The 26,715-nt window shown below is 36.1% G+C and overlaps 2 protein-coding genes across 2 annotated transcripts; one reads left to right on the top strand and one right to left on the bottom strand.

Moving 5' to 3' along the window:
• Window positions 1–826: 826 nt before the first annotated feature.
• LOC135684142 (ALX homeobox protein 1) lies at window positions 827–16,286 on the top strand. The gene is made up of 4 exons (XM_065199552.2): window positions 827–1,272; window positions 7,739–7,884; window positions 13,255–13,508; window positions 14,273–16,286. The coding sequence occupies exons 1-4, from the start codon at window positions 1,229–1,231 to the stop codon at window positions 14,543–14,545; spliced, it is 717 nt and encodes a 238-aa protein (XP_065055624.1). The 5' UTR covers window positions 827–1,228; the 3' UTR covers window positions 14,546–16,286.
• Window positions 16,287–16,414: 128 nt separating this feature from the next.
• LOC135684141 (uncharacterized) lies at window positions 16,415–25,213 on the bottom strand. Its single transcript, XM_065199551.2, has 8 exons — window positions 25,078–25,213; window positions 24,712–24,827; window positions 24,045–24,108; window positions 23,290–23,357; window positions 22,895–23,000; window positions 21,987–22,105; window positions 21,467–21,603; window positions 16,415–18,292 (listed from the first exon to the last, which is right to left on the bottom strand). The coding sequence occupies exons 1-8, from the start codon at window positions 25,133–25,135 to the stop codon at window positions 18,175–18,177; spliced, it is 786 nt and encodes a 261-aa protein (XP_065055623.2). The 5' UTR covers window positions 25,136–25,213; the 3' UTR covers window positions 16,415–18,174.
• Window positions 25,214–26,715: the final 1,502 nt, after the last annotated feature.

Below are 26,715 nucleotides of genomic sequence, written 5' to 3'. Positions count from 1 at the left end.
ATGTTGCGGCTTGCCTAGATACCAGCAAGATGCGACATAGCACGGGTCACATAGCCAGCAACAAACCAAGCTCGCCAAGATTGACCCGTATGCCAGAGCGCACTCGCAAGTATTTACAACTTGGCTCGACGAGGCTTATTAGCGGCGAATTTCGCTAACACTTAAGAAAGTCACGGAAGTCGCATCTACAAAATGCCAAAAATTTTTGAAAAATATTAAATGCATATCAAACTTCTTCTCAGGGATATATTTTTCACAAATATCTACTAAATACAAATATTTGATTTTGCAATTATTCGAAGATAACATGATGATTTAATTAATTAGATAAAATACTTCAATAAATGAAGCTTAAATTCAAAGATAATTTTTAAATTCAAAGTTTTGAGTTTTGTTGAGAAAAAAAAAGAAAAATTTATTCGAGAGAGAAAATTAAAAAAGTCGCAGCGACATAATATACCATATTAGCATTATCTAAGCTTTTGATATTGTTTGTGATGAATTTGTTTTTTGAAAGAAAATAAAATAAATGTGCCTATGTTTGATTGAAGTCTAAGTATTTTTGTAGCAGGCTAAACCCTTTTCTAGGAGAAGTCAAACGTGCTTCATCGATTAATATGTCGTCCATAGACTGTTTTAGAAAGACACTTGTACACGGTTAACCGCTATTGAATGCCGTGCAAAGAAAGCAGGCTAGCGCGGTCGATGGATTTGTTTGTAAACGAGTATCAAGGCATTAAGTAATAGAAATCATTGATTCTATTGAAAGCTATCGCCTATGACCGCTGGGGCGGGACTGTGACAGGTAAGGTCTGGGAACTAGAAATGCATGAAGACGTATAAGCAATCATACAAATTAAATGCTTGAATAGGTAGCTAGCCAGATGCACACTGTGAAATGAATAAACGGTTGGGGTTCGCTGGTGACTTCATAAGCGAAACGGTCTTCACTGGGCTCAGTAGATCAAGCGTCTAGTTGCTGCAAGTTTCCACAAACTCTTCTACGTGCAAGTCGGAAAGCCCATAGTTACTTCTTGTCAACCCGAATGGTTTGCAACAGCTGACAAGGAAGTGTTATTAAGCAATTGCACACTCCAAGGTGATCAAAGCTACTCGTCTTTGCCGTTATTCGTCTGAGATCAGTTGATCAAAATTTGCAGCAGCACAAGGAAATAATCAAAGCAGAGAAACAGCTGTCTAGTGAAGGACATTTAAATTACAGCAGAATATGCAAGAAAACTCTGTGCAAGACGAAGAAAAGGCAATTGAAAGGTAAAACGATATATTCTAACTCGAATCTTCCTTCTCCATATACTTTACTTTGAGTTGCCCAGGACTTTTGAAGTTTGCTAGTTTTAAGTGTATGAGCAATTTGGTCAGTGAATCTTCTTGACGCGCCGCTCTAAGCGGTTTCTTCGCAAGCACCCCGATCACAACAGGTAGTTGTTCTGTTCCGGCTCCTATCTACGTTCAAAGAAAATATAATCAAATCAACACATCTGTGTATGCAAAAGATTTACCGTCTTTGAGAAAACTGCCATTTTGTCAATGTATACTGCTCCTTAATCCCTAAAGTATGAAAGGCAAAGGTCCTTGAAACTTTATAATTGCAGCAATATTTAATTGTAAATGCAATATTTGATCACCTTTATTACAGCAACAGTATTATTACAACCTTTTGTGCTAAATTGCAATTTGTCAAAACATTCAGAATTTAGAAGCCTTCGTAAACTTTTGAATTTAACTAAAGAAAATTTAATAAAAAAATGGTTTGGCACACTTCCATAACTCCCTTGCTAGCATGTATGCATCGGGAAATTTTATGTCAACATCTTTCCTGCATATTTCAAATAACTAAAGAAGAAATAACAGTCTCCCTGTAAATAGTTATATCTGCCCAGATCATATTTATATTTCTGCTTGATAATTCTTTACGGTTTTATATTTTCATTCAAAAATCATAATTCAAGGCAGAGAACCGTAGATTTTGATTCACATTCGGCTTCTTGACATGTAACTATTGCTAACAAGAATAGCTTGTAAGTAGATTACAAAAGAAGGCATCTCAAATAAACACGAGCCTGTTGTAAAAAGAGCAGGGCAAAAAATTGCAAGGAATTGGTCTTTCTTGAGTTTACAGCAAATAAATTTAACTGGATTCTTAAAGAGACTCACCAAAGAATGAAACAGATCATTAAATGAGAAATATCAGAATGGCAAGCCAAAAAAACATTCAAAAAATTGAATCTTGGTGAGGCATAAACACGGGAAAAATAAAAAAGACGCCCAGTTTAAATAAAGGCAAGAAGACACGTGTCAAGGAAAATAATAGGTACCATACGATGTTGCACTAAATAATGTGAACACGAGCAAAAAATTATCTTTTATGGTCTTTAAGGGATAATTATATTTGTGTCTTTGAAGATATTAAAGCTTACCCGATTTTGTATCATACATAAGTATGGTCAAAGTGGCATGGCATTGCAACAGCTCTGCCAAAAATATTGGAATTCTTCAAATCCTCTTACCGTGATAGTTTGCTTAATTCTTTTTTGCAAATAGTTACTAACAGTTAAGAGTTTTGAAAAATCTATCTAGCATATACAAGCTGCATAAAACTTTACATGTAACGTAAGAAACGTTTCAGGATTTAGTGATATAATAAAGTGCAGGTGAAATACTCTAAAAAGAAGGCTTGTAGAGCCAACTGCGCTGATTTTTTATAAAAATCCAATAAAAATCAGCTAATTAATTAAATAATGACAAATTGTTTCTTCCATGCATTTTAATTTCTCTAGGTTTAAAGATCTGTCTTGATTGCTACGATTCTAGAAATTTAATCAAAGACCAAAGTGGAGCTTTTGCCATCTGCTCCAATCGCTCTCTTTAGAAGCAGCTGCCGTCATGTATACATGATTAAGTGCCAAATCTATCAAATTTATTCTTTCTGTATCACCTTGTCATCTAAAATATTTCTTTATTGAATGGTAGGAACATGTCTGAAGAATGATTTCTTATAATCCTCAATGCATTACTAGTTCCCAAAAGTTAGAGATTCTCTTCCTAACATTATTAAAATCTCAGCATCTGTTTCTAGTATAAAAGACCCATGATTATTGTCTTCACTGCATCTCATTATTAAAAGAACAGAAATACAGAGAAGTGCGTTTTCAAGTTTTGATCGAAAAGCAAGCTGCGAATCACCAAAATATCTGTTTCAGAAGACATTTAGCAAGGAAGCTGGAGACGCATAAAAAGAGTATTTCACAGAGCTATTCAGGATCCGTCAAGGCTTTTTAATACATCAAAAGTTGGATGTTGGGAAGATTTGTTACCATATATTTTGCTGGATGTTATTAGAAAAAATTCCTCTCCGGCAAAACAGAAAATAGAATCGCAGGGTGACTAAGTTCCATACACATTTCAAATAATTTTCAATCAGTGTTAGATCTTGAAATCTTTCCCTTCTGATTCTGCTGTGTATCAAATGAAAAGTTTCTCCGAAAAAAATATGTTCATCTGCTTGACATGTTTTACTAATAGCTGACTTGTTTGAAATTATAAAAATTAATAAATGGAAGCAAAAATGCAACCAGTAGACTTATCATCCAAATAAATAAAGCGCTATCGAGAGCTAGATGAAAACATAAAGGCAGTTGGCGGAATGTGGAAAGAAGATTTCGTTCCCAGAAAATATTGCTTTTTCAGATATCCTTAGAATGATGATCTTGCTAGACGCTCTTGCTAATTCTTCAACTACTGAAAAATCTACGTGGTTTTTGAATTCTGCAATGCATCGTATTGGCAAATTAATTGTGCATGACAACGAGTGCCCAGTGCTTTTGAATAATCAAAAATTTCATTTCGTTCGGCGTTCTAGATGTTGCATAAGGTAATGGCCTGTTGCATCATAAACCTAGGTAATTGGATTTGTCCAGTAGAGAAAAGAAACGCGCGCCGATAACTAGCAAGCGTCTGTTCCAGTGCAATTTGCATTGCTTCGTTTGAAAGGGACTTTATTTTCTAATATTTGGTATAGTTTAGTATCGCGCTCCCTGGATCTCCATAGACAGTTACAATTTTGCACATACCCTAGTATTGTAGTATTGGCGTCCATTGGTCTATATCTTTACCACCGAATCACAACTATATAATAAAGCAGAAATGAATGACTCGGGCGCGAGGATAGCATAGTGACTAGGGTCTCGGACAACAGATCCAAGGGTCTGAGGTTCTTGCCCCTGGCATGACCAAACTTTCACCCGGATTGAGGGGTATCGCCAGCTCTCTGTAATTCCAGGCCTAGGAATCACAAAGTGTTGTCACATCGAGAAGAAAGACCAGGACACTGCTCGATAAGCATAAGCTTCTCAGTGTTAAAAAAACTACCTCCAGAATATGAATTAAAAACAAAGTAAAAGAAAAGAAAAGTGGCAGAAAAATCTTGAATTAGGTCTCTCAACTTTTTAAACCATACAGCGATTGTGATGTAAGGCCAATCTTGCTTTCTAGACACAACAACTCTTGTTATAAAAACTTAACTGCCACAACTTTGGCACAAATCTGGCACAAAGGAATCTGGGCACAAACTCGCAGAAAGGCATTAGACGTGGACCAACACTTGACATAGGCAATCATAACTAGTCGATAAGTTCTTTTTTATCAAATTATAGCATATACCGGCCAAATTGAATTTGAAATCAAAATTGGGATCACAGCATTGGCCAAAATTATATTTCTGAATGACCATGCTCAGTGAAAACTCAACCATTTGTCTTGAATCGTGGAAACCAGAGAAAACACACCCCCAATTTTTACCCCTATATTAACAGCCATACACCATTAAGAAATCTACTTCGGTTACTCTCAAAGCCCGCTTTCCGTCTTGTTTCATCGCTCCGCACTGTTCCATCATTATCCTGTTACACTTGTGTGAGTAACAAAAACAATTACCCCTAAAAGCTAGGAACGCTGACAACGAATAATAACAAACTTGTAATTAAAACAATTTGCCACTTCAAATGAATTTATCATGGAACTAACGCGATATCCCCAAAAGTGGATTGTTTCATCAGACAAGCTTATGGAATTAAGAACACGCGACACAATGCAGTATTTTATACAAGAATAGACCAGAGCTCGTAACGCGATTTCGATTACGTAAGATAACATCAGTCGGCTTAATTAACTAAATTTGTAGCTTGTAAGTTATTCGGCGGATGACCCTGAGAAACATCTGATTTTAACAGGGGGAGAAATGGCATTCATCTTATTCAATCTTTTGTGTCATATTTCGGCTTTGTCTCCTTAAATGAAATTACTTTTTCGAGAGATTTTGTTTTCTAAACCCTACATAATGCGAATAAAATTACATGAAGCAATAGATTATATAGATTTATGTTATAATTCTAATAAGGTAAGCTAATTAAGTCTTAGATCTTCAAACACACAATTCTATTAAGTGTATTGGAAAAGACTGTCGGAACAGTGACAACATTGAAAATTTCATCGACTAGAAATCCTATGAATTTTTCATATGCTTTTAATGGGAAATCGGAAATCGCATTCACGTTGTTTTTCATATTCCCGTGCTCCTGAATAACGTAAACAACATTTAGTAATATTTTTTCAAATTAATTTGTGCGCTATCGGCACCTTCTGAGATTTTTTCTGACTTGTAAACATTGTATGGTGAAAAACGACTGTAAATTTCTGCAGTGATAACAACACCTGATCCGATTAATGTTTGTTCACATGTTATCAATTATTATTTTAGCGCCATTCGGCATCTGCCTTGTAGAACAATTTGTATTCTCATTCAATCCTACCTTTTCTCCGTTGCAAAAGAAAGTTTAATTTTATTTGCAATCTTTTTTCATACCATATTCTCTAAAATCATTTGCCGTCCGTTATCAAAGAGTTTGCCTGTTAGATACTTCTCACAAAATGTGTTTAACATCTAGTTTGACAGTTAATGGCCATTTCGGCCTCATTCCCTGCCGCTTTATTTTAAGCAGAGGGCCTTTGTGAGTAAGACAGAGTCTATATATATCCAGAAAGTGGGCGAGTACACTTCTAGGACAAGTCTCCAACCTGTTGCTAATCACAGGAGCAAACGTTTCTTAGCTACCACACCCAACCACGCCTTTTTATTGATTTATTTCAAAGGTTCTCGATGTTTTAGCGCATTGACTGAAAAGGATGAGCACTTCAAATTTTCTTAATGGATAAAAATGTTTATCAATGGGCATTACAGTACACTATCGTTAAGTGGGGCATTCAAGGGACCGAGCAAAAATGTACTACTTAGCGGGCGTCCTACTTATCCGAATGCTTGACAAGAGTAAGCAAGTTCAAGGGACCGGGGAAATCTGTACTACAGAGTGGGTGTCCTACTTACCCAGGGTCCAACTTATACTGGATTTCAAAGAGTAAATTCATCAGCAATTATAGAGGATATATCATCTCCTTTCTCGTTTATGAAGGATGTAACTTCTGATATCAAAATGGTTTATCAATTCCTGTCCATTCAAGGTTTCTCTATTTCAATTTATCATGCGTCATTTGCAGCTTTTTCTTATGAAAGAAGGATGATGTTTGAATGATCAAGAATGACTTGGAACGTGACAACTTTACGCGCAAAATACCAGGAATGAATGCTAACTGAAAAGAGGAAAAATTATTCTGCTGTCAATAAGATCAACGCATTCCCTCAAGAATCCTCTCTTTTGTCTTTCTTGTTTAATCTTTTAACGAGAAAAAGATCACAAAAAATTCACATGACGTTAGTGAAGGATCATTGTTGCCAAAAATGTGTATATGTTCAAGTAGAGGAACGGTTGAAATGAGATTGTGGTTAATAAACGATTTGAAAAGCCGCTTTCGAGTTCATAGGCAACGCGTTTACTTAACTCAATGTGTTAATAAAGTGGAGATTGTATCGATCTAATACAATTTAGCAATTTATTAGTTTAAGATGATAAGACATGGTGTATCATACTTGATCCTATTAAATATCATTGATAGCCGTGTAGTGAAATTAATATTGCAATTCACATGCGGCTAGCTCTTTGCTAATCCGCTTCTGGCTTGGTTTTAGTTGATCATGAGGTAATACCGCTTCTGGTGTGGCCTACCAACAAATATCCAACGATAGCAATTCAATTTATTGTCAACATTAAACGTATTTGTATCGTATTTTAATTTCCATTAATATGGGGAGCGATGCGGTAGCCGGATGTTGTGATCGTTGCGACAAAGTCGATGATAGATTTAAACTTGACTTCATTTTACTTGCTAAACATTCCCTTCCCAGTTAGCAAAGCGCCATCGCATGCAATTAATAAACCGTTCTATAACAGGTTTCAATAACAAAGAACAAATAGCACATTTTGTTATAAGAATAAAGAATGATATCAGCAATTAAGTTTACCTGATTAATCATGAACGGATTTAATAAACATTTTTTAATAATTTCAGTTTATAACTGCTAAGACGCCGTCGATATTGAAAACAGAACGGCTACAAAACAATTTTCTAATGAACATTGCGATCTTTGAGCCTTCTCTTGGTTATTAGAAATGAGTCTTAACAAAAAGCAGAGGCAAGTATGTTTGCCAAGTTTTAATGAAAGTTCGAGAATGAAGAAGTCGAATTCGGCCGGTGCACCATTTTGCTTTTTTCTTCTTGTTCCTTGTAAAAAGTTTTTAAAACATCTTTACTTCTTGCTTTCTTCAAGACTCTCGACGATGCATGCAGATAAGAAGCGTTGCAAATCATACAGCATAGCAGATATTCTTGGTCTAAACGATGCAAAGAAAAAACGCTACGATTCCGAAAGTTCTTCGAGCCCGGATTCATCACCGTCCAGAGCGCAGTCTCCTGGTACGTCAAATTCTACAATTTTTCTTCGTGTAACATTTACATTGCAATATCATTACTAGCATCCAAAACTGTCATTTTTAGTCAACTGAACTCAAGTTATGGGTATCAAGCGGTAAGGGACAGGTACTAGTTTAGCAAAGTGAAGCAGCCGCAAAAGGCAAAATGCATCAGAACCACTTCCTCTTTGATGATGCATACCAAATTCACCTGAATTCGAAGATAGTAAGGGAAAGAGGTGTGTTTCATACGTGGCATTTTAAAATGAGATTGTATACACCGCTGATGAGCAGTGAAGATTTTTACGCTGATTGCTGAACTTCTCGGCACCACAACTAGAGACAGCATTGGTAAGACAAATGTCGTCCCTTTACTTCGAAAAAGGTCAGACAAAGAGGGAATGTAAAGAGATAAAGTTTTGTTTGAATATCAAGGTATTTTTGTTTGCACCTACTCATACAGAGGCTTTCTCGTGCTCAGATTTGCAAACGCCCGTCGCTTTAAAAACAGAAATGTTCAAAAATGCTCGCCAATTAGCAGAAATTAAAAATACAGCTAGCGACCCTTGATATTCCACCAGGCCAAAGTTTGTGCGATAAATTAAATCCCCTATCTGACAGCAAAACATAACATTATTTGTATCTGCAGCTTAAGTGATTTCCTTTCCAGTGATGCTGACTCTAATGTTGTCTTTCTTGATGATCATATTAAATTGTGTTAAGATTTTTGGGATGATTGTAGCTATTTCCTGAATTTATAACATTAAACGCTGACAAATGAAGTACTCCATTTTGAAACTTACATAAATAAACAGATTGCTTCAAACTTGCTTTCCTTTTAAGAAAATGCACATTTAATTTGGAATATACATATTTTTTTCGGATAAAGATGAAATGATTAGGCGTATTTGGGGAGGGAACAATTAATAAAGGAACAGCTTGGCATACTTTCTCATAGGAAATCTTGTAGGCATATTTTGAAGTGAAACTAGAGATCTCCTTTTGCCTTTGCGAAACAGCGAGCAACAGAGAACAATGAACACTCAGTTTCTTGAACCGTTTAAATCTCTTTGAATCTAAGCTCAATATCAAGTAAATTTATTTCTTTTCCACTCTATCTTCATTTTGATAGTACTGCCTTATTTGAGATATTTTGCAACTGCGCACTAGCTGAAACAATCCACAAAGGAAGGATTAAATGGCGCTAAGATCGCGTCACAGTTTCAAACTGTTTCACTGGACCTAAATCTCTCGAAGGAAGGAAAATGTGCGCAACAACAGATAAATAAGCAGCTTAGTAATTTACTCGATCCTCGCTTTTAGCGAAAAATGAATATATCGATTTGACATAATATAGGATCAAGAGTCTTTTTGATTGAAGCAAGAAAAGATCCTGGCGTGTCAGCTAGTAGACAGAGTTGTATTCATGCCCATACAAAGAATCTCACGGAAATGGGTTGGTCATTCTCAAAAAATCCGGGTCACGACGGGCAGATGGTGGTACTCTTTTTTGTGTCTAATGTGTGCTCCTTAAAGCATGTTCCAGCTAATTTTTTCAGAGTTTCAACTGCCCATCAATTTTAAAAGCTCAATTTCCTCCAATGTATTGCAAAATTTTTCTGTACATATTTTACGGACATGAAATGCTTTTTGGGTTATAAAATGAGCTTTTCTTAATAACATTTCTTAGAATAGATTGTAGGATGCCCTGTCATGAGGTTCAAACAACTGATCTGGGGCCAGAGAACATTTATGGAGAGCTATATTCTCTGAAAAACTATAAGTTAAGGCTGTGATGCTTTAGACGAAATAGAAGATCATCCCTTTTTTAACAGAAAAAGGACGAGAAAGACGAACGGAGAACGGAAAATATTGCCGATTATTTTATAAAATATTGAAGATTATGCGCAAATATACTTTCATGTTGATATCGAGAATGATCCCTCAACAGAATACAACTTAAGCTAAAATTCTGCATAACTTTAAAAAAAGGACTTTTACTTATAAACGAGTGCATCATGTTTGACTGACTGAGTAAATTTGTACATTTGGGACCATTTACTTGGTCAAGAAATTTTCAACTAAGGATAATTCAACATGGAAAGATTAGATTTCAAAAGTTGAGATAAAAGATCATTAGACTTTTTGAAAAAAGGTGGATTATTAATTCTAACATTTTTTGCTGGCAGTCCTGTTTGAAGGAGCTTATGTTCCAGGCTTGTAGAACTGGCCAGAAGGATGAATAGACGAATACAAAACAATTTGCCCTGCAAGCTAGAAAAATAGTTTATTGTCACTTAAATATTGTTCGTTGCCATTAACTGATGAAGAGTATAAAACTCCGAAAAGAACATCTTGGAAAATGGCAAACCAGGTATTATAGTCATAGATCTTAAGCTAGCTATCAACTCATTCTTCATATAAAAGAATCTTTCCATTGTCCTGTGGCTAGTGCTTTTTAAGTAACATCATTTTGGTCGCATCTTTGCCTTTTAAAGCATGTCTGTTACCAATCTTTCAATCTAAATTTTACAAAAAATTGTCTTGAGTTAAATTTGCAAACCATTTAAGAAATATTAAGATTCGCGGTATAAAGGTTGCGTTGAGTTTAGCAGCAGAGCATTGCCATTAATTCTTGTTCCAAAGGTTTTTATTGAAACTTTATTTCATCCATTCAGCAATATTTGCCACAGATGAATGTTGATAAAAGTTCTTCGAATCTGCTAAAGTTATATTAACAAGAAAAATAGTTTATGATTGACAGCATAAGCCCTCTAAAAATGGAATTTTCATTAAAAAAGAATTTCATGCTAATCGTATATTGTTTAGGTTCGTAATTAAAAAATAATTTGATGTTTATACGAATATTTAACCGAGGCGACAGGCAGAAAGCCAACTATTCTATTTGGATTGCAAAACAACTGAAAATTTATTGCAAAGCAAACGAATCATTCAGTAACTGTTTTTCTGAGATTTGATAACATGTTAAAGAAATTAGCGCTTTGAAATTGCAAATGTGATGGATGCTATTGTTAAAACTGGCCTGTTTAACAGAATCGTCATCTGAAGACACAAAGCCACTTAGTCACAGCCATCTATAGATCCTTTCACATGCTGAAGCCACATCTCTCAATTTGTCGCTGGCTATGACTCGCCTATAATTAAATAATATTGTGGGGAACATAATCTTATATATTTGATAATAAATATAGTGTAATTAAACTATCAGAAAGATTGTATAATTGAATTGTTGTCGCAACAGGCGCCTTGTTTAATAGATTACACATCGTTGTTGGTTTTCACCGGTGCTGATGTTCAAAGAGAAGCATGATGGCCGCGGTTAGCTCTGCTCAGTATGGGGATAAGCCTTCCCTTTAAAGATCGCCTCGAGATTTCAATGCTCTTGACTGTTAGCTAAACTCCTCTTTTGATCCGGATTTGTGTCATTCGCGTGTCCGTGAAAATTACACCTAGAATTTGTAATTGTTACTAGCTAGCTTTGGAAGGCAAGCTTAGAGATATGAGAAGCTACGCTTATTGGGCAGTGTCCTTGTCATCGGAGTGGCCACACCTCAAGCGTGATTCTTATCCCTGGAATTGCAGGGAGCAGCTGAACATTCTCACTCTAATAGAAAGTTTTGCAATATCAGTGACTCTAGGCACAGAACCTTCTTGGATCTCTTGTTCGTACGTAACTTTAACCACTGCGTCATCCTCACCGGAAATAGTTGTATGGCGCAGGAGCTTCAGTTTATTGACAAATACATCTAAGTGCCTGAATGTTATTATCGCCTACGTAATAAAAAGCAACTAAAAACATACGTGATGCAAACTACAAGAGAAGTAAATTGAGATATTTGCCAAAGGACGAGCACCCAACTATATGAATTGATTAAAAGAGAGAGTTCCTCCAAAAACACTCCACCATAAATTGAATAATACAATAAATAAAGAAACTATTTAAAAATGATCATATTTAAAAGCATAAATTGATTTTTAGTTGTCCAAATAGAATCTTTTTAGCTTGCCATAAGAAACGAATGAATAGTGCGCCTTGAAATTGAAAGCTTTCCCCCTGCTTCTGTTTTAACTTTCGGGATTCGAGCGTGTTTTTTTATGTTATAGGTGTACTTATCATGATTTATGTTAAGGTAGAGATAGACAATTAGTTTTTACAAGAGCCACATGAGAAACCTGAACTGAATTGAAGGGCCGAACCAACGATTACTGTATTCCCACGCAATTCCCTTTTTCTCCAAAACTAAAAAGATATGTATATTACGTCAATATGTAAATAGAAATATAAAAGTATGGTGTCGATCAAGTGGAAATATTATGTTCTGATTAACCACACACGAGGGGCCAGACAGAAAATTCGAAAAAGCGAGATGTGGTCCGTAGGTTGCAAGATGCCCAGGTCTGATAAAAGTGTTTCAGACATTTGTTCATAACTTCTTTGGTTGGTCTCTTTAGATGTTCTAGACGTCTATAGATGTTCTTTAGAAGTTCTAAGATGTTTTAGGAAGAAAAAGAAGAGGAAATCGAAATAGCCATACTTAGTTCACATGTATAAACAACAGTCAAGAATACCCCAAATTTTTGTTTGTAACTGAACACATAGCCATTGACAAGGATTTTTCCGTTTTGATCTGAAGGTAATAAAAGAAACTGATAACTTGATAAAAATAGAGTTGCTATTTAATAACTTAGCATAAAATATTTAATTGATCTTAGTACAAATACATAAATTTGAATTTGTTATTACTAGCAGGGAAAAGAAATATTTTAGGAGATAAAATAGGCATGAAATGTAGAGATTCTCAAGAGTGTCAAGGAGAAGCCGGCGTCTTAGAATGAATAAGATGAGAGCTTCTTGAGAGCTTTTTCTTAAGTCTAGAGGTGTGATATTTCCAGGAAAGATTCTCGTCATCAAGACACCCAGATCTGGAAAAGGCCAGAATCTATTATCAAATTTTTGCAGTTGTTCGTTGAAATTGTAATGAAAAAATGGCATCGTCGGAGCTGAAAAGTATCGCAGTGAACCACTGAAAGCAGATCATTTCTCTAAGCCCTTTATCACAGATTTAAAGCCACAGAAGCATACACTGTTCTTTCGACTTGTAAAAACTGACCAACAAATATTATTGAAAGACATGAAAAATTGCCTGTAGGGAAAATCTTGACTTTCTGGAAAATCCTGTCTGAGATTAGTGTTAAACACCCCTAAAATAAAATGAAAGGGTCTTGCCAGTCAAGAAAATATTTAAACGCCAATCATATCTACCAGACCATTTTAATACTCAATAGGGAATCTGTCTATTGGTTTCACCCCCGCAAACAATAATTAATTGACACCTGTTTTGGGTTTATGTAGGCCAAGAGTCTCCAGGATCTCTTGAAAGTCCCTCATTTTCTGATGGCGAGAAGAAGACAGAGGCATTACAGGACGGACTGGCAAGCTTACGAGACCAACAGAACGGCATACCAAAGAAACGAAGGTACAGGACAACGTTCACGACATACCAACTCGACGAACTCGAACGGGTATTTGTCAGGACCCATTACCCAGATGTTTTTCTTCGAGAGGAACTTGCAATGAAGTTAAATCTTACGGAGGCAAGAATTCAGGTATGCGATAAAGCCTTGCTTTGTAAATGTTCGTTAGAACTGTATTGAAGGCTCACTACCAATATAATTTTGGAAACTCTGAAGACTTCATCTCTTTGATCGTGTATCCTAGAAACCATTCTTAAAGCATGATGATGGAGCATCGTGATATGCATGATAGATACTTTACTGCCAATAAAGAAATTTCAATAGATTAAGAAACAAGAAAGTGAAGCACAACCTCCAGAGACCTCCAAAGAATGCATATTTAAGTAACAGGGATGGGTTTGTTCATGATTTCTCCATTAGCATTTCTTTACCCTGCTTCGATGGACCAAAGTTCATCTACAAGAATCAAGGAAAAATGGAGTTTTGGGAAGGAGGCTGGGAGGCATCAGATTTGATTTTGTGTTTTATTTAAATTTGACGTGAAAAGGTTAGGGGAGGGGTAAATTTTCGACAAAAAAGTTCTTTGTGATACAATCATTTAATTTTGAACGGTCTTTACGCTACCAAAGTTAGTCATTGGCATTCCCTATTGATGAAAAGGCGTTTCCTTGTAGTTCAATGGGCGTTTCCTATATTTTTGTCTTCACCCTCCCACATACCACCATTGTTTAAAATTTAGCGCCCTTTTTCGTGAGAAGGTCTAAATACCTGCCAGGCCTTAGGGTTAAGTTGTTAAGATGTGAAGAGATTCAGCTCTGATAGTTTATCACAAAAAATGCCGTCAAGTTATTTACCATTTGCTTATATTCATTTGCTTACATTTTTTCAAATTGAAGGTATGGTTTCAAAATCGGCGTGCCAAATGGAGAAAGAGGAACAAACATGACGGCAGCAGGGCTTCATCGCCAGCGTCGAACAATTTAACAATATTACCACAGACATTTCACTCTAACGTATGCAATTCCCTTTTCCTAAAGACATTGAACCACACATCCCATCTATCGACGCCCAAGATGCCAAGACTGCCATTAATACCATTCGCGAAACCAATGTCGACCTGTTTCGGTGGGCCATCGTGCACGCATTGTCGAAACGCAATTCACGTATAGCGAGGATACTAGCAAATGCTTGGTGCTTGGTTACGCAAACTTAGTTGCGATAGCAGAATATAAATAACACACTTCGTGAGCAGTAACATCGATAAATACAGCTTCGCTCGGTTTCGAAGACAGAAAAAATACCAAACTATACTCCAAGGGTCGTTAGACGATTCTAGGACAACTAATTCAAAGCTGACCAAAACGACCAAGGAGATTAAATCTCAAATGATAACCTAGAATAACTTGCAACTAACGTATGAAACAATTCTGGTGAAAAAAGCATGGAAATTTCTTACCAGTCGAAGGAGGGTGTTCTTTCAATCTTGCTTGGAAAACAGATACAAACTTCATGTAATGCTCTTCAGTAATCACTTAGTGTTACTGCCTAAAAAGCATAATTCAGAACTTCTGTGACAGAACAATTTGCTTGATTTCGTCACATGGAGATTTTATTTGAAACTCAATGTCATGACACAGAAGTTATTTCTGTCTTCCGTAACATATAAATTGTTTACAGCAGCGTTGTCTGACATCAAACTTTGGGTTTATTAATTCCTGGGTCTACTCAACTGAGTTTGTTTGTCTTGGTACTGTCAAGGGAAAATAAGCTTTTGAGCTCTTGTCTTATATGGTATAAAAATTTACTCAATACGACATTCAGTGATTTTTATCACTTTCAATTACCCCCATGATACTGTCTAGATACTTTAAAACTGTCCCCGAAGACGAAAAGCGAATCATTCAAAGGATCCCTCGAGATTTTCTAACGAGCCACACCACTGAAAGGCAAAGTATTTGCTTGGTAGGCCTGATTGACATACCTCGTCTGAAGTATGAATCCAAACAAAGCTTTAAAGGGACTCCAAGCCTATACCATTTGGAATGAATTGTAATCATTGAGTTTTTAATCATATTTCTAGATCTCTCAAGGGTATTTTCAATCCTCAAGAACGTAAAAATAAAAACTGACTTAAAAAATTCCATTACGCAACCTGCTGTATCGCTTTCGTTAAAATTGACAGAAAAATGTTTAAAAAACCATTTTTGGGGTTTAAATTTTTAAATCGTTAGAGAAGGTTTTAGGTTGACTCTTTTTTTATATAGAGTAGATATGTAAAAATACTTAGAAGAGAAGGCTGGGTTTCCAGGAACTCCTGCTTTCCTAAATGGTTAATTAACACATTCTCGAAGGATGGTATTCATTTGTACAATGTAAAGTTAATGTACACGGGATTGGCGTAGAATTTGTTATATTTATTATTTTCAAGTATTGCACCATTTTCACACAATATAAAAGCATCGATAAACGTTTTTCAGTGATATAATATATAAAAAAGTTTATGTTTAATTTAGGGTGAGATACCATGGAAGCTACTCAAGTAAAAAAAGATGACCTAGGTATTTAAAGATGGTTGTTATAGACAGAAAATTTAAGCATTCTTTGCTTGGTGTAAGCAAAAAGTTGCTTATTTGGCGAAAGTGATGCAATACCTTTAAGCAGAAATTTTACTTTTTTAACTAATCGATGTATGACTCTGTATCATTTAACACGTTTATACTGTATTGTTTTTATTATATGGATTTCTCAACCAAGAAAAGTTTATGTTTTCTCTTACATTTGAAAAATAACTTTCAATGTTGAATGCATGTTTTTGAAGCACAAATGATTAGAGCTACTAGCCCAACATTGGTTCGGGTAGAAGCGGGGGAATTCGAATTTACAGGAGCAACGTAAAGTAGAAAAAAGGCAAAACTCGCCAGGACCGTCTCAACAATTTTTTCCGGGATTATAGATTAGGATGCAGCACATGGCTTTACCTAAGATCTATCTAGTATTTATTAATGGCAAAAAAGACGAGAGAGAAAGAAGGAAGCTCATTCAACTATCACGCATATAAATAACGCCTCTGATTCATTAAAACAACTCTTTAATTAACTTCTACATAAATACTTTCTCAAAACACAACAACGACAGGGCTCCAGCCAAGTTTTTTCTAAAGAAAGCTGAATGTTTCCTCAGGGTGTGTGTGTGTATGTGTGTATGTGTATGCAATGAAATGGAGATCACAAAATCTAAATCCAGATTAATCATTGACCAAATGAAACAAAGCAGTGGACACGTGCTAATAAATTTTTAAAGACAAACTGCTAATTGGGCCTAAACAGGAAGACATTACAATACGCTCACCGAATAATTAGAAGACACTAGCTCGGGAGAAAGGGATGGGGGAAGTATCTGTCTGGGTGCGTTACCCACTGGAAAATGTATTTTTTACATGCAGCGTAACCAACATCTAGACCATGATATCAACGAAGGTGGGATGGTCCTACCCAGAATCTGAAAGTAGTTTTTAGGACAGTTAGAAGCTTATGTCGAGCAGTGTACTGATCTTTCCTCTCCATGTGACCACACCTCGTGATTCCTACACCTGGAATTGCAGAGATCTGGCCACTCCCTTCAATCCGGGTGAAAGTTTGGTCATGTCAGGAGCACGAGCCCCAGACCCCTGGAACTGTATTTCGCAACCCTAACCACTTAGCCACCCTCGCATTGGATAGGAGGGGTGCAACTGGAGTCAGGAGGCATGAGACCACAAGGACACTGCTCCTAAAAAAATATCTTCGTAATAAAGCAAAGTTGTAAACCAAAACCTTTCTACCGCAGTTGTTACTTTCGACGGGAGATGGACTAAAATAACGGAGAAGGCACAGTGGCGGAAACAGGTCAATTTTAGCACTCAGAGCATTTTATACATTTTATACACCCAAAAATATTTTATACCAAACAATAACTTTTTACTTTTTACTAACTTGATAAGATTTTTAGCCTTTAAGGGGGGATGTGAAAGCAAGCAAAAATTTTTTCAAGTTTTCCCTGAATCAACACTTTTTCACACATTTATTCAAGTTCTCGTGAAAATGCCATAAAATCAATCTTTCAGAACGTATTTTTTTACATAGGTTCACTGAATATATAGAATAACGTCTTTCTCTCTAGAAACATTATTGGCTTATTGCAAATAAAAAATCTATACGCTGGGAGGTGCATCTAAAGCCAATCACTGATGAATACGAATTGCACTACAAACATCTGAAACTCTTGAGAAATATTGTATCGGCTTATTTCATAAATAATTTCCTTAAAACATAAATGAAGTTAAAAGAAAAAGGCGGGAGGGCTTTAACAAATTAGACAAGAAACGGTTCAGCGTTTTTCTGACATAAACTGTTCCCATGTCTAGCCAAATTTTATAAACCTTCTGATGTTAATTTAGTTTTCTACAGTTAAAGACAGATACAGCAATTGATTTCCACAACTTTTTTGCTATCTATAAAGCTCCACAAAATTATTGGATCCGAATTTATGACGACCCTCTTATCACCGAGGCCTGTTTTTGAAAAAGGTATTTTGGCCAAATGCGTTGCTCTAGAGCACCTGCCAAAGACGAAGACGGGTTGTAAACGGTAAGGATGGGTATTCAACTGTTACGATGCAAATGGTGAAATATATTAGTAAAATTATTGAAAATAAGAATGTGCATTGTCAAAATTTAGGATACATTCCTTAAAAATAATATATGAAACTTGAGAGAAATACACATCGAAAATTCATATTTAAAAAAGTGTTATTTTTCCTGTCAGTGGCATGCTTGTCCATTTTGTCGTAAGAATTGAATTGATGGCTGTAGCGGCTGGGCGATTTGCGATTCTAATGACGTCACAGCGTTGTAAATATCCCCGGTCACAAAATTTACCCTATAATGAATGAAGAGGGTAAATTATTCAAAACAGCTTCACGCAATTCTAAATATGCCCAAAGCTAGAAACTAACGAAAGGGAATCACAAACTAGGGATTAGAAGAAGCTATTAATCAAGTAATCATTATGTTTGCAGGGAAAGATAAACACCATAGGTTATTCCTGATCAAGATGGCGTCGTCTGAAGAAACATAACTGAGAAGGCATATCCACATAACTGCGAAAATTCTAAAAACAAACTGATTCTCATTTGAAAACACCCGCCACACACTCAGGGGCGGACTGGCTAATTTTTTTGGCCCGGGCAAATTTTGATCAAACCGGCCCACAATAATAGCAAATAAAAAACCCCTCGGAAAATATGTTCTTATATGTTGATAATGTGATCGTTCAGGATGTCATCTAACAGGTGTTTTTCTAAGAACATTAACATGAAGGACTCCAGGTTTGGCTGCGAAAAATTACTACGTAATCTGTTCTTTATATATTTAAAGCGGAAAAGCTTCTATCACACTCCACTTGTGACAAATAATTTTCTAATCCTCCGGAAAACCACAATGATTTTCAGCAGCCCAAAATATCGATTTGTCAATTTCTGACCCCAAAAAATGGGCACCCCTGTTGAAATTTTATCGTGTAGCACCAGTACCCCTGTGGGGCGGGGGTGCATTTGACTTGTGATAGTATAGGCCTAATAATAAACTTACAAAAACTTGTATGAGTTTATTGAAAGGAGCAAGAGCAAGACCCTGCTGTTTTTTGTGACGTTTGTGGCTTTTGCCTGATAAAAAAAGCTTTGTATCGTAGCTGAATCCTTTTTTAAGTCTCGCAGCTTTTTCTCACAAAATTTCTGTGCATCACCTTTGGTTGAAGTCTTCTTGCTCTTCTCTTGTTCTACGCAGTGGCGTACCCAGGGCCGGAGAAGTGGAGGGGGGGTCTGGGGCAAAGCCCCCAGAAATTTTTTGGACCACGCCCTTCAAACACTCGCAAATGCAGAGAAACGCCCTTTTTGCAAAATTTTCCGCCATTATTTGATTCATGTTCGCTACAGTAAATAGGAAAGTATTCTACAATTGTCATTGACACAAGCATACAGTATACTACACCCCCCCCCCACCTCAATGAGTTTTACATCGTTTTTGGACAAATCTCGAGAATCACATTTTAGATCACAAGTGGGCGGGGTTCGGACCCCCCTATTCCCCTCCTTGGGTACACCACTGGTTCTACGTATGTCCTCTTCATTGCTTCACATCACAGAGCAAATTGCTTAGTGAACTCTAATTTTTGGACTTTTAAATTTATTACATTTAGCAATAGCTTGTGCTTAGGCACAAACATGACCAGCTTCAACCAAAAGCTAAGTAAAAAGACATCAGGGCAGGTTAAAATCTTATGTATCGCATTGAAACAGGGGTGTTAAAGTATAATATGTCGCCAGAAAGGAAATACCGTCAAGAGAAAATATTACATGTTTGGGCTGCGGTGACAATTATGAATTCATAATTTTGATTGTTTTGGAGTACTCGCGTGAATATTTATTCTTTCCCACAAAGTCTCTGAAAATTCAAGGCAAACAGATCAACACGCGGGTATACTTTTTTGCCTCGCATTCACTTTTTAAGCTAATTTATTTTTTTGCACTTTTATCAACCGGCCCTCAAACAGACCGGCCCTTCGGGCGATCGCCCGAATAGCCCGACCAGCCAGTCCGCCCCTGCCACACACGCTTAAACCTTCTTATACAAGAGGATAGTCACATACATGCCAACATTCTCATACGAGATGAGCGAGCTTTATTAAAATATAATTGATAATACCATACAAGTTGGACATGGTTGAGGGCCAGGGGCGTCATGGCGAATGAATTCTAGAGGGGACCAGAAAAAATTTTCCGACAAAATTTCTTTGATTTATTCTAATCAAATAGAAGCATTTCATGTTAGCGTAAAAAGGGGGGAGACAAAAACCCATGACCTTGCTTTAGCTGGAAAGATATTAAAAATTCACTTCTATATTGTTTCTGCTTCGTCATACTTACTGTGAAAGCCCCTGGCATCTCGCTGCCCTATAGATCGGTAGATTAGGACAAGGGAAAAATAAAGTTACTACCTGAGGCGGCACCATGGTTGTGGCGGAAGGGCGCAGTTTTTAATAATCTTAATACTTCAAGTCCGCCGGAAATTGCATTCTTTGGAGCAAATTTTAACAGTAAAATTTAATTCTTAAATTGAATATCCACTGGCGTAAAGCGATGGTACTGGGCGACTTCTTCCTTGTTTTATCTTATGCAACATAATTGCATAAATTTCCAAATCTGGGACAAAATTTTCAAAAATCTGGTGATAGCCAAAAAATTGGCACTGTCCCAGTCTTTAATATTAAAAAAAAGACATCATTTATGATCAATATTGCAAATTTCCACAACCAAATTTGGACCTTGAAGATTCTGATTTTAACTGACAAAATACGAGAAGCAAATCACTCTATGACAGAAATTGATAAATCCTGAGAAATCATTTTGTTTTTGTGGAAATCTAGTATTTTCTTTACAAAAGTGAATTGCTTCTCGATAATACGGTAAGTATTTTAGTCTAAGTAAATTATACCAAAATGTTCTTAAAAATGTTGTTTCCAACTGTGGATCATTCATCTTTTTTAACCATTCGGACTGCACCAGTGAAATTGAAATACCCTTGGGATTGATTACAAGAACGCATTTCAGTGAAAAATATCTCTTGCAAGAAATTCAAAAACTCTAAAAACTCCAGGAGTTTTTCTCTGATATGATGGTAGCGTGCCGGAGGTCATGATTGAGTGAAAATATTGGGGTAGTATCATGATAGTGTTGGCATGTATGTAGTCAAAAATGTTGGCATGCATGTATGTAGTTCTAAAGAAAAATTCTATTTTACTAGACTTTGCTTGTTTTGCCTTATGTTCTGTCATAACTCTTGGCCCTATGCCCCATCAGTCAACCGTTTAGAGTTAACAACAGGCACTGCGGTTTGTTTATGAATGAGAAAATGTTTAGAATTAGTCTTACGTTGCTGATTGGATACGTAGCAGTAGGGCTATTGTAAAGTCTAGCCAATGGGAATTTAAACGGCCATTGAAATGCTTTGGGAGGAGTGTCTTGAAAGGGAATAGTAACAAAAGAACAAATCATACCATTCTTTTTGAACCAATGGCAACTTTAAGATGCCATCCTTATTCTGAGTTGATAGGCACTCTTTAATATTCTGGAAATTATCTTCAACTTGTTTCTTGATGGCTGCAAGGCTTGGACCTGCTTGGTTGACAGCTTGCTACAAGTCGTAGAAAAAAGTAAAGCTAGATTCAATTTACATATTTATTCATTTTACATTATTAATGTATCTTAATGTTTTTAATATTTATGTCTTTTAATGTAACAGCTACAGTCAATAAGATATTGTTTAGTTAAACTTGGCATATTTATTACATTTTAATCAATTTGATAGCAAGGAAAATTATTTCATATATAAGGACATAATATGATTTAACATCATAGATGAAATAAAACATTATTTAATAATATAACATGACCTAACATAATATATCATACTATGAAAAAAGTAATATCATATAAGCTTTATAATTAATAAAATATAAAAGAATATAATAAATAGAATATAACATAACATAATTTAATGTAATGTAATACACTTACATACAACAAAGCAATTTGATGCGCAATGTATTTATGGTTCCCTAAATTATTCACATCACAATTAATTTGGGTAGCAAGCCTCAAAAGTTGGTTCATGATTGAGAGGTGTGCAAAATATCCTGAAGAAAAATAATTAAAAAAACATTAACAAGTAGCACATTATATAAATATCTTATAAAGAAGATGATGAAGTGTTTGATGTGCACAGTATTCTACTTTTCATTGCATCTCGAAAAATTTGATCACTAATAATCTTTGGATCCAGTGGAGACCAACTCAATCTGATCTGCAACTCCCATCTGCAAAACTCCCATCTGCAAAACACTATCTCAAGTAGGTTTTTTGCATTAAGACAGCCACACCTCCACATGAAAGCCTTTAAGGGGCCCTCCCCCTTTGGAAACCTTGGCTATGCCCATGCAGGGACTCTGATCACTGATGTCAGTTTCCAAGGTCAAAATCAATCATCCCCCTCTCCCCCACGGAACAATGTTGGTTTACTATGAAACAGGTTAGGATTTTAAGAAGTACTTTCTTTTTTGCTTCTGTTATGATATTTTTCTAAATTATCAGCATTGTTTTGGGGGGAAGGGGGTGCAAAAACAGGAGTATCTGGGAAAAGAATTGAAAAATATAAAACACAACGGAAATTGCTTGGTGTTTCAAGTACTTTTGGCAATGATTGCAAACCCATAACATCAGTTTTTGCAAAAACCTCTATTGCTTCACAAAAAAGGAGAGTAAGCATATTCACAGGCCTTTGAAATTCTTACATGCTTTAAGGAAGAAACTAAAAAATAAAAATCATATGAAGGCTGTTCATGTTTAACATAACAAAATTGATTTGAAGAACCTTTGGCATTGCAAAAGCTAAATCTTTTACTAGTTAATGAGGTGTTAATACTTACCATCCATTGTTGATTTCTGGTTTTTAAACATTGGCCTTTGAGGATTAATTATGTATGAAGCTGTTTTTGGGAATAGCGTAACCAATCCGCTCTGTTTAAAATATTCCTGCAACCATCAATGTAACAGATATCAAGCCAAAAGACTTACAATTTAAACCAAGAGATCACTAAAGCAAAAAAGCTGTGTTTCTTTTTTATTCTGACAGGATTTTAGCCTTATATTAGGAAATGTCCTTTCAGTATTTTCATGGTGACTTTACTCTTTTGCAACAACATTCAGTGAAAATGCATCATTTTTTTACTAAAACATATTATTCATAATTGCCATTAAACCACTGAAGATATGATAATATGAAAATGAACCAAGAAATCAAAGAGCCAGCAATCCTACATACCTTTAGAGTTGGCCTAGGGTTTGGCATGAATTGCAGATACTCTTCCATCTTGCCAACAAAAACACTAGCTAAAAACCAAAAGATGTTTTTATTGCTAATTCTAAAAAATATAAGGTGCATAAAACATTTTTGAAATAAACAAATCTTGAGGTTCTATAAGATGACAAATTGAAAATGAAAGCATGGATATTTTAGACTTGTTTACAACAATTAAGGGAAATTGTTTATCTTGTGCCATCCCATGAGCACCTAGGGACCTCTCTCTCCACCCTTCCCTCCTGCTCTTATCAAGCAGATAGTTACTAATGATGGTTTCAGATGTTTTCTTTTTCTTCATTCAATTCATTGGTCTATCTACTCCCTCTTAGTACTTCCTGCAGAGTCCATCAAATTCTTCACAGTTCCTTCATTCACAAATTCTTTAATAAAACTTCTCTATCTCTTCTTTGTTTCCCCAGTTTTGTGTTTTACCATCATTACCCTTGATAAAGCAAGATCCTTCTATTCCTTCTTGGCCTGTCTTTAGTCTCTGAGCAGAGAGACCATCAAGAAATCTGATCAGTCTCTTAACATCATCAAGTAGAGACTAAGAGCAGACCATAGCACTATCTTTTCTATGGATTTCATATTATCAAGTTTTCCTAATATATATTTCTATATTTTCTTTACTTCTTCTTTTTGACCACTTTTTCTGTTCGTTTGAATACATGTTTACACTACAGGAGCCATTACACGATAAATAGTGTAATTCATACCTAAAGGCTCAAACTTGTTTAGGTACTCTTTTCTGTAGTCTGATGCGATGCCACCACTGGATTTCTGTAACAAAAGATTGATTATATCAGTGTTCATATCTTACCCATTTCAAGAATTAAAACTGATTGGTGTAAGCAAGTGCTTGAATTAATTCAAGGGATTCATTTGATCTCAATAACACTGTGTTATTATAGAGGGAATTTATATGGGCTTAAGAAGAAGGAATTTCAAATTATCTTATTAACAGATAACACTGTCAAATGAATATATGTCTAATGAAAGGTCCAAAGTTTGGACCCAATCATCAACAACTCACCCAAGATTTTGATGTTCAAAATCATCCATAAAGAATTTAAAATATGAAATTCATGAAAGAGGCCTGACTATTGGCATAATCTGTTTTTGATTTGGTGTATATGCAGGAGCGGCAGAGCAAATATTGAAGTGGGTGTTTGAAATTTGAAATGTCCACCCCCCAGCCCACCCAGCTGCCAACCCTGCCACCCCTGATCTGTGCCTGATGACTTTGTCGATTCTAGTATGGGAGATGGTATTTAATTTGTATTCAATATAGGTTTTGTCATATAAACGAAGATCAACATAAAAGCATTGACAAGAAGGACTTTGTACAAAATGGAAAGTCACTGAATAACTTTATATACATACCGTATAACGTTCTTTACACATGCCTTCAAGTTGTGCTGCAAGTGATAGGATCTCGACAGCAATTTCTTCAAAAGAGCGATAGTTTTTCCATAGAGGTTCGTGCAGCCGTGTTTCCACTGTTTAACGAAAAGAAGCAAGGCATATTTCATATACTGATTGGTTAAAAGAAAAAAAAACTAAGTTAACAAAGAAAAAGAGCCCATTAATCTGGTGTTTAGAGGCAATGGCAATTTTCTACCCCAACCAAACCAATGAACAATGAATTATGCCATTTCGCAGAGCAACATTGGTTCAGCAGAGCTTTTGTGTCCCACCATTTGCGCAAATTGTTATTCTTATTCAAGAAGTCAAGAAAATAATAATAACCTTTGAAAGACGGATCATATGACATAATTTCTGTCAATGCTTGACTGAAAAACGCCATTCTCAATCAGTCTGTTTGAAACATGAATGAATAGAAGCCCTTGTCCAGTCGAAATAAATTGTTGTTGTTGTAACGTTGTTGTTGTAGTGAAGCAGAAGCTGCCAGTGGTCCCATGGTGATCAAACGGTTTCAGTAGGGGTGACTTCACTATGCATGGCTATATTGGGCAAGGTTTATCAGGGCGATTGGGTTCGTTGATCGCAATAAAGTTTTTTACAATGAAAAATTTTGTGTGAGAAATTATCGTTTTTTTCTTTCAAGGAAATGGAAAGACCCTCTTTCAAAGTCATTAAAAATACAGATGAATCTTGAAAAGAGGGGGAAAGTCAGGATTGCCTTCACATGAAATGACCGCCTGTATGGTTTTAGTCTGATTAAACCTAACAAAAATGTCTTTACCCCATTGCTCAATTATTACCATGGTTATCATTTATAAGTGAGGCTGAAATGCTTCTTTGAAAGAGGGTGTTTATAACAGAATTGATTTGACAATCTAAGGAGAAAGAAGAGCATAGACATATGTCATCTACAAAAGAATGGCAGTTAGCAGATGACAGAACCCCGAAGAACGCCCGTATTAACTGAGTAGGGATTGGAGAGGTAGCCGTCAACTTTAATGACTATGGATCTAACAGAGAGAAAGCAATTGAAATTGCAGCCAATTAATAAGGGTTTGGTGCCGAGCATACATGGGCAGTTTAGAAAGGATTCTTTTTTGCCATGCGCGATCTAAGGATTTTGAGATGTCAACAGAGATCATTATATTTTCACAAAATGATTTCAAAGCAGAGGACCAAACATGAGAAACATACACTGGAGGATCAGCAGTAGATCTTGCAAAGAGTATGTTGGTTTTAAGAAACGTAAGTAGTTGTATGATGGTATCCATTGGTTTAGATACGAGGGAAGTGATCGCGATTGGACTATAGTTGGTGGGGTCAGACTTGTTCCTCTTTTTAGGAATGGAAACATACCAATAATTGCTGGTATACAATCAGGTCCCACTTTGAGGGACGATCATGACCATGGACCAACGGGAGCGAGAACTGGCTTGGTAGTTTGAGATATTGCTGTTGATGCATTGGACAAAAGTAGCTTTTGCGCTTTTGATTTCATTGGTCCAACGCTGAAGCTCTAGATGTCTGAGAGTTCTTCCATTCCTTGAAGCTGCGAGTTTTGTGTTTTAAAGCTTTGGAACACTGTGAATTGAACCACTTTTTGCCCGACTTTTTGCCAGGTTTGATGGAAGATGGAATGAAAAGTTCCATGCCATTGGTGATAAATGTAGCAGAAGCAGATGGGTCATTAGAGAAACCTGAGTCACACTCAGCTTTATTGTAATCGAGAACTTTCTGAGGAGTGAACGTGTTACGGTACGCAGGTCGAACTTCATGTCACGTGCTGGTTCTCGTGGGTATCGACGTGAACTTCGGGGGGTAAACTATACCTAATTATGGACGAGGACGTGCCATTTTAGGTTAAAGTTTGGACCTATAGTTCGGCAAATGTCTGAAAAAATGTGATCCATAATTCCGCAAACATGAAGAGGACTATACCCATAATTCTGCAAAGCAAATAAA

This window comes from Rhopilema esculentum, chromosome 21 (assembly GCF_057945365.1).
Source record: "Rhopilema esculentum isolate cy_ngs chromosome 21, ASM5794536v1, whole genome shotgun sequence".
NCBI classification, from domain to species: Eukaryota; Metazoa; Cnidaria; class Scyphozoa; order Rhizostomeae; family Rhizostomatidae; genus Rhopilema; species Rhopilema esculentum.
Note: the sequence above shows the minus strand (reverse complement) of the source record. Positions and strands in the feature narration are given on the sequence as shown.